The sequence below is a fragment of the Pseudophryne corroboree genome, chromosome 3 (genome assembly GCF_028390025.1).
Source record: "Pseudophryne corroboree isolate aPseCor3 chromosome 3, aPseCor3.hap2, whole genome shotgun sequence".
NCBI classification, from domain to species: Eukaryota; Metazoa; Chordata; class Amphibia; order Anura; family Myobatrachidae; genus Pseudophryne; species Pseudophryne corroboree.
The window spans coordinates 773,166,901-773,183,266 of NC_086446.1; the positions used below are offsets into that span (position 1 = coordinate 773,166,901).

Here is a 16,366-nt window from a genome sequence, read left to right on the forward strand (position 1 = left end):
CAAAAGCCACTAAGTTCTGGGAACATGTGTAGATATAAATGAGTACTTGCTAATTGCTTATAATAACAACTGGAAATAAAATGGCTGAGCACTTCTAGTTAGAGAACGGTATTGACTGATGTTTATGCCTAGCTTAAACCTTAGCGCTAATGCTTCTGAGAACCCCTTAATCCTCTTTCTTCCAGGCGGTGACTTGCACTGGGAGTACAATCTTCAGTCATCTACTGTATCGGCCGCCGTTGAGTTATCCGCTTACGTTCTTCTGGCAATGATCACGGGACCCTCAGTAAGCACCGCAACGATTCTAACAGCCTCTAAGATTGTCACCTGGCTGATCAAACAGCAGAACTCCAATGGGGGATTCTCATCCACGCAGGTACAGCAGATGGCATTTTTAACAGAAGAAAAGAAAAAGATAACGGGAGTTTGCCCTTGGCACAGTTTAATCTTGACTTTTCTATCTGCCCTGCTCAGGATACAGTTGTGGCTATTCAAGCTCTAGCCAAATACACCAGAATCACCTTTGTTCCTGAAGCCAACGTGTTAGTGAAAGTCTCAATAGGACAAGAGTCTATAAAACAGTTCACGGTGAATACAACCAACCGGCTTCTTCTCCAGACAGCCCAGTTGCCAAATATTCCTGGGGAATACAATCTGCTCATTACAGGATCGGGCTGTGTCTACATCCAGGTGAACCAATCTCTATGTGCTCCATCTTAGCAAATATATATATATATATATATATATATATATATTTTATATTTGTTCAATATGGTTGAGGGTAAGAATCTCTGTCATGTCTGTCTTTTGAATTAGTCTCCGGTAAGATGGCTGCCACCCTGCATAATATATTTCTTGCCGCTCCGCTTTGTTTTTCATCCGTACCTAACTGCAACTGGAAGAGATTTTTGTACATAGTAATTAGTGCAATTATTATTATTAGTAACGCAACCAAAAAAAAAAAAAAATACCCTAGAACCCTTAATATGTAACATTTCCTTCAAAAAGTTCATATGAACTTCCAAATGCTGTTGGATTCTCTAACCCCAGACCATTGTTCTTAACAGGTCGTCTTAAAATACAATGTGATGCCTGTTGCAACAAAGTCGGCTTTCAGTATTTCAGCCAACATCGAGAACTGCGGCAATGAGGACGAAGCATTGGTACTTCACTTATCAGTCAGGTATTGTGGAGAAGGTCAACTTTGTAAATGTCTACAGCCTAATTACATAGCAAAAAACGGCATACTGTGTTTCAATCATCATCTGAAATGTTGCTTAATCTGTTTAAATCTTGCTTTGATCGTAATAAAAAGTACATTCTATTGTGAACTTCTCTAGAAGAAAGCTGGCTTCTTTGATGACCATACTAATTACCACTCACCTCCCCCCAGAAAAAAATAGTTGTAATGTATTCCTAAGGCTTTCAATGTTATATGCATTTTTTTTAAAGATTATCCTAAAGATAATGAAATCGAGGGCAGGGGGTGCTACTTGGCCAAGATAATAGGATCGAGATAAGCAATTACTGGACTGGCAATTTTAGTTGAGCTTGCAATGAAAAGCAAAGCAAGAAATTGCTGGGTCTCTGAAACAGTTCTTATGAATGCCACATTCATATAAGCTACAGTACACAACCTGAATAGATTGTCAATTACATGCACACTTCACTAGCTAAATCAAGGTGTGATGAGGGTCAGTGTGTATCCTACACAGGGTTACAGAGAGCAATGGCAGGCCTGGATGAAAGGAGAGGTGTGGGCTAATCATGGGAGTAATTAGTACCCATCTCTAGGGGTGAGCACCAAATACCCTTCAACTGGCTTATGAGCAAACCTCTGGAGAAACTTCTGAAAAAGTTGGGGAGCAGGAATATCAGAAGACTTTACCAACAACGTGCTTTAGGGACAAACCCCTTCCAATCCACCAGGTATTGAATGGATCCTCGAGAGACCCTGGAGTCCAGAATATGCTTCACCTCAAATTCCTCCTGGGTTCAACTATTGTATATCAATCAAGAACCAGTTGTTTGCAGAGAGGGATATGGAACACATTAGGAATTCTGAGTGAAGACAGAAGTTTCAACGAACGTGATGGCCGGTGGATTAATGACTTAATGAACTTGGAAGGGGCAAATGAAGCTGGGAGCTACAGTAACTTTATCATGGGTACTTTCAGCTGCAGATGTGAAGTTGATAACCAGACTTTATCACCTGGTTTTCAACAAGGGGGCTTTCATTCTCTTCTGATCGGAGAAGAACTTATACCGAGCAGATGCTTTGCTTCAATTTATTTTCACCTTACCACATATATTAATAAAGCATTTCACAGTGTCTCAGACTGCTGGTAAAACTAGAGACTTGCAAGAAAGCAGTACAGGTTGAATTGGATGAAACCAGTTCTGGAAAAAGAAAGGAGAATGTCCTGAGGCTACATCAAAAACACTATTATGGATGAACTCAGCCCACGGTAGCAAAGAGACCCAAATGTCATAGGGGGTAATTCAGAGTTGATCGCAGCAGCAAATTTGTTAGCAGTTCGGCAAAACCATGTGCACTCCAGGTGGGGTAGATATAACATGTGCAGAGAGAGTTAGATTTGGGTGGGTTATTTTGTTTCTGTAGCTGCTTTATTATTACACTGTAATTTAGATTTCAGTTTGAACACACCCCACCCAAATCTAACTCTATCTGCACATGTTATACTTGCCCCCCCCCCTGCAGTTCACATGGTTTTGTCCAACTGCTAACAAATTTGCTGCTGCGATCAACTCTGAATTACCCCCATAGTTATCCAGATACATAAATTCTGATAATTTTTTTCAGATCCTGGTTCACTCTCTCACTACAGCCATTGCTCTGTGTGTGGTAAGCTTAAGAGAAGTAAAACATTTGCATAAAGCTCTCCAGAATTTGGAAGTACAAATGTGGCCATGCTGGTCATTGCTGCGATGTGTTTGCATGTATCGGTGCATCGGCTACATGTGCCTTGGTGCGAATAGTCGCACCCACAATCACATAATGTATTTCCTAAGGATCACAGATGTGAATATTCACACATAGGCGTGCACAGTAGTTGTGGAAATCCAGTAGCACCTGTGAATAGTTGTGGGCGCGATCAGCGTGGACTTCTCTGTAAACTGAATTCCTTGATCCAAAATTATATTCTTAAGGAGCTCATGTAGCCTGAAGCTCTCCTTAATAAATACTTCTGCCAACCTAATAGCTGCGGACAGTCCCTTTAAATGAATAAAATGGTCTGTTTTGGAAAACCTGTCCACCACACCCCCAGATGGTAATGAATCTTTACTTGAAAGATAGATCTGTATTAAAGTCCATGAAAATATGCATCCATGGACAGTTAGGAACTGGTAGTGGATGTAACAGATCCATCAAGGCTTGGGGTGGAACATTGTGTTGAGTACATGTAGGACAGGCAGCCATGAAGTCTATTACATCCTGTTGCACTGATGGCCACCAAAAACATTTAAGGACTAAATCTGTCATCGTCATTCCCCCCTCCCTTCCCTGCATGACCTGTTAAGCAGGATGCATGAGTCTACTGGAGCAACTTTAGTAAAAGTTTAAAAAAATGCTATGTTTGTTACAGAAACAAAGCTAGTGGGATTCAGTATTTGTTTATTCTCCTTCATCTGAGAAAATGAATGATCGAGACAATGCATCAGCCTTGATGTTTTTTTTCCTGGGTGTTAGGTGATGACTTGATTGAACCGTTTGAAGAACAATGACCCTCTGGCCAGGTGATAATTCAAACAGTGAGTTGTTTTGAGGTACAATAAGTTTTTGTGGTCTGTGTAGACAGTCAGTGGGAACTTTGCTCCTTCTAGCAAGTGGTGCCATATTCATGCAAAGCCGATCTGATAGCCAGATGGTCCTTCTCCCCTATAGCATATTTTTTTCAGGGGCCAAAAATTTGCATGAAAAGAAGCCACAGGAATACCACTTCCCTGTTTCATCCTCCTGTGAGAGCATTGCCCCGACACTGACTGTAGAAGCATCCACCTCTAGAAAGAAAGTCTGATCAGGATTTGGTTACCCAAGCAAGGTTTGTGAAGTAAAAACGCTGTTTTATGTGAGAGAATGTTTGCTCAACTTCAGGAGGCTAAACCCTAGTATTTTGACCTTTCCGGGTAAATGCAGTGATCGGTGCCACCACTAACGATTCATTTTTTATAAATTGTCTATAGAAATTGCAGAATTCTAGGAAGCATTAAATTGCTTTCAGTGCAGTTAGATGAGGCCAGTTGGAAGTGGCAGTGAGCTTCTCTGGATCCAGTTGCAGACTAGATCCTGAAACGATGTACCTCAATATGGCAATCTCCTCCTGTTCGAATGTGCACTTCTCCAGCTTATGATATAGCTGGTTTACTTGGAGCTGAGACAACATTTTGCATACATGCTTACAGTGACTTGCTATATCCTTGAAAAATAGCAGGAAAGCATCCAGATAGACCCCAAAATGTTTGGAAAGAAGATCCCTAAAAGTTGTTATTCATGTATTTCTGGAAAACAGGTGGCACATTACTTAAACCGAAGGGCATAACTAAATACTCATAATGTCCATCACATGTGTTAAAGGCTATTTTCCATTCATCACTGGCTCTGATCCTGATTAAATTATAGACAAATCAAAGGTCTAATTTGGTGAAGACCATTGCCCTTATTATCCTATCAAAATACCCTGCAAACAGGGGTAAGGAGTATCGGTCCTTTATGCTGATGGCGTTCAGACCCCGGTAAACAGTGCAGGGTCTAAGACCCCTGTCTTTCTTTATAACAAAAAATCCAGCCTTGCTGGTGACTTAGACTCCCGATGAACCTCCATTCAAAATTTTCCTTGATATATAATCATTAATTGCCTGGGTCTCCGGCACTGACAGAGGAAAACTCTTCCTCAAGAAGGCACTTTCTGAGTTAACAGGTCAATAGGGCAGTCCCATTCCTGATGAACAGGTTGTGTTTCAGCTGCTTTTCTGCTGTACACATCTCTGAATCACAGATATAGATCTGGAAGAGACTTGTCTTGAGACAGGATAAAACTCTGAATGATTGCAAGCATCACTGATGGAATTGAGATCCCCAGGACAGAATTTGGGTTTTGCTCCAATCTAAGATGGGAACATGTAAACATAACCATGGTAGACCCAAGACAGTAGGACTCTCAGCTGGTGGGAGTACGTAGAAGGAGATTAATACCTTGTTGAGATCGACAACCTACCTGCATGTTTAGATTCTGAGTTTGGAAATAAATGGTAGCTGTAGTAATTTTGTTCCCATCTGAGAACCTGAACTTTTTTGGCCATAATGAAATTGCCTTTGGCACCAGAATCTTGAAATGCCTTGAGTGGTTCAAAAAGCTTCAACAACAAGGACACATCAATGGTAAATTGTGAAGGAAGTATTTTTTGGGGGATGTGTTGAACTGTACTTTATCTGACCACCCCATGATCAGTTAGGTCCTCTCACTTCCCGGATGCTTTGGACAACTTAAGCGCAACTTGTTTTTGAACCGCCTTTCTCTCTTATCAGCAGAAGATATGATTTTCTAACAAGTGTGGGTTCCTTGGGAGGTACCACAGGAGCAGTTTCGCAATTGTTCCTCTTTCCTGTGCTCTCTCCCTAGGGTGCACAAGGATATTAGATTGTCCAGCGATAATGGCAAGTTTCTGGACATTATTTAATTCCAACAGTCCCTGCAACCAGAGCTTCATTGTTCCACTCAAGCTCAAAGCCAAGAGTTCTGAACTGCATGGTGAACTTCCCCATGGACTGGGTTCCTTGTTTCAGATGCAGAATATGCAGTAGATGTCAACAGTCCTTGTTCATCAAAGACTTTCTTGAAAGTTTCCAAGAAATTGGTGGTTATAAATTAGAAGATCATTCCTTGCCCACAATGGGTAAGCGACATCCTTGTTTTAGGTTATTCTGTTGCAAATTCATGCATGATATCATGGATGCTGACCCGTACTTAGGATGGGCAGATACATAGAACAGAGGCGCATAGTCTAATGTGCCATTGGTGTTCACCAGGGACCTCCGCAAGGGAATTTGGTCTTTGCTGGGTTCCTAAGTATGAAGGCTGGTGTACAATGGAGTAAGAACTGATTACTGACCTTGAGGCATGCAGGACATACAGTACTCGGCTGACTGGGACAGGACTGGATGGGAAAACATGGGTACAGAGAATAGGCAGGAGCAGGCAGGGAACAAGCAGGGAATGGTGCTCAGGAGAACTAGGGATAAGGACATGTAATCTGCTTTAGAAAATGCATTGGGAAGCATAAAGGCTTACTTTGACACAGGAGAGTGTCCAGGAACTTCCTTTTATATGGTGGAGATTCAAATTTGGCACCAATCGTGACATTTTGGTGCACCTGACCCTTTAAATGACAAACAGAGCAGTGCATATGTCGCTATGAGAGCCGCGTCCATCTGCAACTACAGGGAGAAGAGGCACCACTGCTGCCAGCCACTGGAGGGGAGCCAGCCAGCCGGAGACTCTCTACAGTGGACACTGCCGGGCTCTGTCTGCAACAGAGATGCCGCAGAATGGGAAGACCAAAGTGAACCCCAGGCTCCGGCGCACTGTGACACACTGGTCTCAGCACATCAAGAAAATGGGGTCAACACTCCCCTGTTTTCTTTAACACTCCCTGTTGCCACCCCATGTGGCTGTGGCTAACTGCACTGTGGCACCATCGTGAGACATGCGTACTGTGGCTCTGGCCCATACACAGTCCCAAAAACATTGCTCAGTTGTGACCAAATTGTGACTGCATCCCCATAGACTGAATGATGGGCCACATGATCCAACAAAACAGACAAAGGGGCTGAGCGATTGTGTGACAATCACCGTTCCCCCATACGCTTTCTTGCACTGCACGGAATCAGTAGCAAGATGGGGGGTCATTCCGAGTTGTTCGCTCGTTGCCGATTTTCGCAACGAAGCGATTAAGGCGAAAATGCGCATGCGCATGGTACGTATTGCGCATGCGCTAAGTATTTTAGCACACAACTTAGTAGATTTACTCACGGCCGAACGAATAATTTTCATCGTTGAATTGATCGGAGTGTGATTGACAGGAAGTGGGTGTTTCTGGGCGGAAACTGACCGTTTTCTGGGAGTGTGCGGAAAAACGCAGGCGTGCCAGGATAAAAACGCAGGAGTGTCTGGAGAAACGGGGGAGTGGCTGGCCGAACGCAGGGTGTGTTTGTGACGTCAAAACAGGAACGAAACGGGCTGAGCTGATCGCAGTGTAGGAGTAAGTCTCGAGCTACTCAGAAACTGCTAAGAAATTTCTATTCGCAATTCTGCTAATCTTTCGTTCGCAATTCTGCTATGCTAAGATACACTCCCAGAGGGCGGCGGCCTTGCGTGTGCAATGCTGCTAAAAGCAGCTAGCGAGCGAACAACTCGGAATGACCGCCATGGTCAGAACAATTAGACATACTTGATAATCAAATCAAACATTCCTGCCAGGTTTTCAGACATTGAGTAATTTACTATTTATATCCATATAATGAAAGTAAATTGGTCGGAACGTTCGTTCATCGGACTTATCTGAACCATTATCATTCAGTGTATGACCATAAAAAGTGATAATCCACATGTAGTCGGAAAATGAACTCAAATCTGAATCTGAAACTACTCCAGATGGTAATAACAAAAATATAAATGCAAGCCGTAATCCAAGCACAATTCCTACTAACAATAAACACAGCTCAGACTATAATGTTATGGATGGTGAAATGCAGAGGTTCTCAAACTGTGTGGCATAGTACCCTGGGGAGCCTCAGGACATTTGCAGGGGTGTCCTTGATTGGTGGTCCATGACCAATTCAAATTATTTATGGTTAACATAATAGGCAAAACCAGAGCTGGTGCCTGTCAATCATAAAATATGTGGATAAACAGAAGCAAATCCTGTCCCTCACCACACAATTAAACCTAAGGGTGACATATAAACACAATTTACTTCATTTAATATTTCTTTCTAAATTTCTCAGTAAGAAAATTTTGGCCTAGGAGTGCCCTGAAAATAATTCTGATATTCTAGGGCTCTGTGATTAAAAAAAGATTGAGAATCACTGGTGTAATGGTTAGCATTACTGTCTCACAGGACTGAGGTCATGGGTTTGATACCATGGCCCTAACTGTGTAGAGTTTGTATATTCTCCCTGTGCTTGCGTGAGTTTCCTCTGGGTACTCCGGTCTCCTCCCATAATCCAAAAATACACTGGCAGGTTAGCTGGCTCCTGACAAAATTAACCCTAGTGTGTTGTGCATGTCCATATAGGGCAAACTAGGTGGGCCAAGTGGTTCTTATCTCCGTCAAATTCTATGTTTATGTTTTTATCTTTATACTATTGTGCATTGCATCTCATGTTTTGATAATAGGAATGGAGCCCACTACTGTGATCTTTGGACCTCATTCAGTAAGGATTGCAAAATTTGCAAATCGCAATCCGGCCGGTTATCGCATGACCTCGCATGTGCAGCGCTCGCAATTGCGCACACACTAGCAATACTGAAAATGCTTACAGGTTGTGATCGTAATGCAGCCGCTGTTTCACTGACAGGAAGCCGGCGTTTCTGGGTGGAAACCTACCATTTTCTGGGGGTGTCTGAAACAACGCAGGCGAAGCCCAGGCGTTTTTAAGGAGGGCCTCTGACATCAGCGAAGACCACTTCCACTTTCTTACGTAGCAAAAATTGTGGATGACCTTGCCTGGCTATGATAGGAAAAATCTTCGATGTCCTGGTAATTGTGTATGGTTTTGTGATCAGCCCGCATATTGCGCGCATTTGCAATTTTTGCAATGGGCGTTTTTTGCCTAAATTTCTGGGTGGCAACTATTTGATCGCAGAAACTGCTACTTAGCGGAAATTGCAATCCTTACTAAATAAGGAAATAAGGGGCCTAAGTCAGACCTGATTGCAGCAGCAAAATTGTTCTCAAATGGGCAAAACTATGTGCACTGCAGGGGGGTGGGGGCAGATGTAACATGTGCAGAGAGAGTTAGATTTGGGTGGAGGGTGTTTAAACTGAAATCTAAATTGCAGTGTAAAAATAAAGCGGTATTTACTCTGCACAGAAACAATATAACCCACGCAAATCTAACTCTCTCTGCACATGTTACATCTGCCCCACCTGCACTGCACATGGGGGGTCATTCCGAGTTGTTCGCTCGCTAGCAGATTTTAGCAGCATTGCACACGCTAGGCCTGCCGCCCTCTGGGAGTGTATCTTAGCTTAGCAGAATTGCGAACGAAAGATTAGCAGAATTGCGAATAGAAATTTCTTAGCAGTTTCTGAGTAGCTCGAGACTTAACTCCGACACTGCGATCAGCTCAGCCCGTTTCCTTCCTGGTTTGACGTCACAAACACGCCCTGCGTTCAGCCAGCCACTCCCCCGTTTCTCCAGACACTCCTGCGTTTTATCCTGGCACGCCTGCGTTTTTCCGCATACTCCCAGAAAACGGTCAGTTTCCGCCCAGAAACACCCACTTCCTGTCAATTACACTCCGATCACTTCAACGATGGAAATTCTTCGTTCGGACGTGAGTAAATCTACTAAGTTTTGTGCTAAAATACTTAGCGCATGCGCACTGCGAACCATGCGCATGCGCATTTTCTCCTTAATCGCTCCGTTGCGAAAATCGGCAACGAACGAACAACTCGGAATGACCCCCAAGGTTTTGCCCATAAGAGAACAATTTTGCTACTGCGATCAGATCTGAATTAGGCCCTAGGTCCCTTGTCCAGACCTCACTAATGTAAAGCATTTCTAAAACTGGGTGTACAATATTAGTCGCTGACTGTCTGTTGGATTTTCCTGCAGTTATATCGGGAGCCGTAATGTCTCCAATATGGTACTTATTGAAGTTGGAATGCTGTCAGGGTACCAACCATCTGACAACACGGCCGCTAAGGTAAAAGATGTCAAGATATAACTAGAGTGTCTGTCTGATCCGGGCTCACGTGTTCTCATTATTATGCTTTTTAGTCCAACTCAGTACTTTCCTAATCAAGAAGGTGTAACTATAATGGGCCTAATTAAGAGCTGCAGTAAAGTCGCTCACATTGCATTAAATGCAAATCACCCTGTATACTTCTATGTGGCCCCACTGCCCTCATGCATCTGCTCATGAAAGTATCAATCCTTACGAAGGCTGGGTACACACTAGAAAGATATACCTGTAGTGCATCGGCGGGTGTGTATACCCAGTGGTTCTATGATCAACATCGTTCACAGACATATCAGGTCAGCCCTTCAGCACAGTCTATGCCGAGCCGCTGACTGTCCCATATGCCGGAGGAAAAAAACGTTGACAGTGATGTTGAATGCCTGCCCAGTTGTGTTGTCTGGCCCAACATATGTAGCGGCCGATAGGTAAGTGTGTATACTTACCAAATCGTTCACTCTGTCTGCGAATCCATCAGTCGCCGGATCCGTCGGCATAGTGTGTACCCAGCTTATCAGGGGATTTGTACCAGCCCTATACCAGGTGCAAGAGATGTTTATGCAGATAGCGGGTTACAGGCTGGGTTTTGCTGAGCGTTCCTGCTTACTGTAATTCCTTATGGGGTTACAGCTGGAGTGAGCTGTCAGTGGAGGGCACTGAGCTTGTCAGGAACAGACATTCTAGTGTATTATATATTAGAGTGCTTCCACTGAACAGGGTATATATATATATATATATATATATATATATATATATATGTTCAATAGGGATAAAGTCTCTGCGCCTTCAGTGCTCTGGTGTGGAATATTCCTTAAATGTGCAGCTAATATTATATATGCGTACCAGAAATATGCTCAAAATAAGCCCGTAGTGGTATCTTTAAATGGTCGTCTTCCCTTGTCCTTTTACTCCTTGTACAGACACCCTCAGCGAGGGGTTTAGGTATAGTCACGTAGGCAGAGAGGGAAGATAAGTGTCAGCAAAAATGCTCTTAATGTTCTAAAGTGACTAGTGACTTATTAGTGCATATGTTGCAAAAATAATTTTTATATAAAGTGCTTTGTGCCTATAGTGTCTCAAAAAAACACTATATTGAAATTGTGATTTCTAATATAATAATCAGAATCACACCCATGTGATAAATTTAAAAAAAAGGAAGGTAAATAACTCACTCCTTTTAAGAATGCTTCTGCCTTAGGGTACTCCTTAGCAATATATAGTACAATTTAGAAAGTTATAACAAACTTATCTGTTGTACATGCTGTTGGAGAGGTAGTGGAAGCTGGTCCAACGCGTTTCGTCCCTTGTATCATCTTAAATGGGACTTCCTCAGGGGTTATAGAGAATCACCCTGCATTCCCATTCCCTTTTTTACCCTAACTCCGCGTTTGGAGCATACTTTTGGTCACTCGCGACCGGAAGTGGCCTGTGCGCATGCTCCCGATTGCCGTGATCTCGCGGCTCATCCCGCGTGAGCGCTAGGGAACTACGTGTCCCACAGTGCTTTGCGCTTAAACAGGAAGTGCCGCTTGTCTATTAGCAGAGGGCGGCACATGACCGAAAGTGGCCATACGCCTGTAAACACCGCATCCTCGCGGTGTTATAGTTGGATCAAACCAGGACTACATTGCCCATAATGCACTTCACTTTTGGTATCATTATGTACTGGGGATGGCAACAAGATTGTTATATATGTAATTAATGTTATAAAATTCATACATTTTTGTAATATCATGAATAACTATGACCATGGCAATCGTATTTCTAACAGTATAAGGACAAATAGGGAATGCACGGCGAACTTTGAGTACAAACCAATTAATACATTACAATTTCATTAAGACATAACACAAAACATAAAATTCCCTAAAAATATAAATAATCCATAAGAAATATTTTCTTATTGGATAAAATATATATATATATATATATATATATATATATATATATATATATAAAATATATATTAAAATATCAATAGACAAAATTCTCGGACCATTTAAAATGTGTAGTATATAAAAAATATACATAATGTTGGTAATAAAATTATTGGACCTTTTAGATAAAGACTTATAATATGAGATGTATAGTATGCCAAAAGAGAGATAAATTTTTTTATATAACATTTTTAAACCATATAAACATACACTAGTATATCCGTACACTAAAAACCTGAAGCGCCAGTACTATACTTGTGTCACAGAGCACAATTCCTGACATTTCATAGAAAAGGAAGTGATACAGAGAAAAGAGAAAAAATTCTCTCGAGACAAACAGGATTATCTCAACAATCATATTAAACATTGGAATAAAACAGACATACAAACAACAAGACATTACAGAAGGACCAATTACAACACGAGACAAGATGAAGGCTGGAGCAAGGCACAATTCCGACCGAGAAGACAAAACACCAGGAATAACTCTGCACAAAAGCCGAAAGAAATAGAGATCAGAAACAGATACGCTGCCCTAAATAGATTTAATTCAGAGAGTGATAGCGATTTTTTATCGCCAGGAACACCACACTAGAGGGACAGATACAAAAGGAACTCTATAAAAGAGAGTGTCCATACCGCATCGCCTCTCAAAAGAACACTAGGAGAAGACGAGGAAGAAGAGCAGGGAAGCCAAAACCAAAGAAGAAAAAAAGAACAGATATTGAACACCGTCCTGAAGGACAAGGGTATTTTTAATATTTCAGATAGAATTCTCACAGATTCGGAAAAATCCCTCCTTACTAAAGGATTTTCGTTTGCACCCAGCAACAAACCTAATAGCTTCCAACTTTTTATAGATTTAAATAAGTTTGTTAGGAAGCTTACACTACAAAGGCATTTTTTTAAAGAAGGACACAGATGCAGCAACCCATTATGAGACAAGTGTAAATAAATCGGGCCTTCAGAGGAACTCTAAGTACTATCCCCAAGAATCTAGAAGCAGCCAGATAGATGCCTTTTATGAATTAGTCAAACAAGACATATGCAAGGAAAATGTGCCCCTCAAAATCAAGGACAACCGGAGTAACTTTGAGAAAAACGCCCTAAAAATTCTCAAAGAGGATAGCACCATAGTATTAAAGCCAGCAGATAAAGGGGGAGGCTTGGTTATAATGAACTGTGGTGACTATGAGAAAGAGGTGCTAAGACTGCTAAAGGATGAAAAATCATATAGGAAACTAACTAAAGACCCCACGGGGGAATTTCTATCGGAGCTAAGAACTATATTATTGGAAGAACTAAGAAGTGACATCATTAATAAAAATGAGTATCAGTTCATGCTGAATACCAATCCTACCATTCCAATATTTTATTGTCTTCCAAAGATTCACAAAAGTCTTACTAACCCACCTGGCCGCCCCATAGTAGCGGGAATAGAATCGGTCACCGCAAATGTGTCTGAGTATGTGGAAATCTTTCTACATAAGTATGTTGTGAAACTTGATTCCTATGTGAAAGACACCACAGCGATCCTCCAATGCCTGGAAAATTTTGAGTGGCAAAACAACTACCTCTGAGTGACTATCGATGTCCAATCACTTTACACATCCACAATACATCATCAAGGCATAGCCTCCTGTAAAGAATTCTTATCACAAGACCCCGAATTGAAAGAGGATCACAAGAATTTTATCTGTGATCTTCTTCTTTTTATATTAACACAGAACTGTTTAATATTTTTAAGCAATTTTTATCTCCAGATCTACGGGACCGCAATGGGGACAGTCTTTGCGCCCAGCTTCGCGAACCTGCATATGGGCTGCTGGGAAAAAAGTTACATATACAACAACAACAGGTTCAAGGAGAATATAGTCTTGTATCGAAGATACATAGACGATATCATAATTATCTGGAAGGGGGAGGAATCCCTCCTGATGGAGTTTATGGATTACATTGCGGTCAACGATCTTAATTTATCTTTTACTTTTAAAATACATAACAAATAAATTTAATATTTGGATTTGGTACTATCTGCGGAAGAAGGAACTGTACTCTCACGGGATTACATAAAAGAAGTGGATAAGAATAGCTATCTTCATTTCAAGAGCGGCCATCAGAAAAAATGGAAAACAAATATTCCTTATTCTCAATTTTGTAGGCTAAAAAGGAATTGTAAGAAGGAGGAAGATTTCCAACAGCAAATGGCAACGTACACCAATGGATTTGAAGACAGGGGCTACCCATCATCTGTGATTGAAACTGCGAAAGCAAAAACTTGTGAGGTAAAACGGGAAGATCTACTTACCTACAAGAACAAGGAAGACCTGGTTAATCAAAACTTCAACTTTGTCACCACATACAATACTGGAGAAGGAGTTCTCAAAAAAGCCATTAATAGACACTGGAACATTTTGCGGACAGATGCAGTACTGAACCCTGTACTTCCTATACATCCAAGATTAATCTTTAGGAAAGCAAGGAACTTAAAGGAAATACTGGCTCCGAGTATGCTGAAACCAATTCGCACGGAGAGTACAGACAATTGGATGAAAACAACTGGTTTTTATAAGTGTAATCACTGCTGTATCTGCAAATACATACACAAGGATGGTAAACAATTCAGTAATATGGATTTGTCAAAGTCTTACAAAATTAAAGATATGATGAACTGCTCCAGTACGTATGTGATATATGTCTTAGAATGTACTTGTGGCTTCAAATATATAGGAAAAACAAAGAGACCTTTACGACTGAGAATACAGGAACACGTTAGGGCCATCAACAACAAGATGGACAACCACTCAGTGCCAAGACATTTTAACAAATCCCACAATGCGAATCCAGAAGACGTTAGCTTCAAAGCTATAGAACACGTTGTCCTGGGTGACAGAGGAGGAGATCGCGACAATAAATTAGCCAAACAAGAGATGTATTGGATTTATCAACTTAATACTCTGACCCCTGTAGGTCTCAACGAGTATTATGAACTAGCACCTTTTCTATAAGATAAGGGAGAAATACTAGCTTATATACCCAAATAAGGCGGCAACACTGGGTTTGGACTACGAACTATGAAATGTCAGGAATTGTGCACTGTGACACAAGTATAGTACTGGTGCTTCAGGTTTTTAGTGTACAAATATACTAGTGTACGTTTATATGGTTTAAAAATTTTATATAAAAATTTTGATATCTCTTTTGGCATACTATACATCTCATATTATAAGTCTTTATCTAAAAGGTCCAATAATTTTATTACCAACATTATGTATATCTTTTATATACTACACATTTTAAATGGCCTGAGAATTTTGTCTATCGATATTTTAATATATATTTTATATATATATTTTTTATCCAATAAGAAAATATTTCTTATGGATTATTTATATTTTTAGGGAATTTTATGTTTTGTGTTATGTCTTAATGAAATTGTAATGTATTAATTGGTTTGTACTCAAAGTTCGCCGTGCATTCCCTATTTGTCCTTATACTGTTAGAAATACGATTGCCATGGTCATAGTTATTCATGATATTACAAAAATGTATGAATTTTATAACATTAATTACATATATAACAATCTTGTTGCCATCCCCAGTACATAATGATACCGAAAGTGAAGTGCAATTTGGGCACTGTAGTCCTGGTTTGATCCAACTATAACACAGCGAGGATGCGGTGTTTATAGGCGTATGGCCACTTTCGGTCATGCGCCGCCCTCTGCTAATAGACAAGCGGCACTTCCTGTTCGAGCGCAAAGCACTGTGGGACACGTAGTTCCCTAGCGCTCACGCGGGATGAGCCGCGAGATCACGGCAATCGGGAGCATGCGCACAGGCCACTTCCGGTCGCTTGTTATAACTTTCTAAATTGTACTATATATTGCTAAGGAGTACCCTAAGGGAGAAGCATTCTTAAAAGGAGTGAGTTATTTACCTTCCTTTTTTTAAAATTCATCACATGGGTGTGATTCTGATTATTATATTAGAAATCACAATTTCAATATAGTGGTTTTTTGAGACACTATAGGCACAAAGCACTTTATATAAAAATTATTTTTGCAACATATGCACAAATAAGTCACTAGTCACTTTAGAACATTAAGAGCATTTTTGCTGACACTTATCTTCCCTCTCTGCCTACGTGACTATACCTAAACCCCTCGCTGAGGGTGTCTGTACAAGGAGTAAAAGGACAAGGGAAGACGACCATTTAAAGATACCACTACGGGCTTATGTTGAGCATATTTCTGGTATGCATATATAATATTAGCTGCACATTTAAGGAATATTCCACACCAGAGCACTGAAGGCACAGAGACTTTATCCCTATTGAACATTTCTACCCATGACTCATTGAAATATGAGTCAATAAGAAAGTCTATGCTGCAGCCCCTACACTTGGGAGTGCTGATGGGAGTCCACATGAATGTTTATGCA

General features: G+C 41.0%; 1 protein-coding gene across 3 annotated transcripts in view; it reads left to right on the forward strand.

Moving 5' to 3' along the window:
- The window catches only part of LOC135056859 (alpha-2-macroglobulin-like protein 1), a 176,405-nt gene that overhangs the window by 136,375 nt on the left and 23,664 nt on the right, over positions 1–16,366 (forward strand). For 2 of the 3 annotated variants that reach the window (XM_063962531.1, XM_063962533.1), the window contains 4 exons: positions 186–376; positions 475–690; positions 1,068–1,183; positions 9,863–9,953. In XM_063962531.1, coding sequence (XP_063818601.1) covers positions 186–376; positions 475–690; positions 1,068–1,183; positions 9,863–9,953 — 614 coding nt within the window. Of the gene's footprint in view, positions 1–185; positions 377–474; positions 691–1,067; positions 1,184–3,712; positions 4,057–9,862; positions 9,954–16,366 lie in introns of those variants that run through there. The other variant, XM_063962532.1, reaches the window with a different exon arrangement.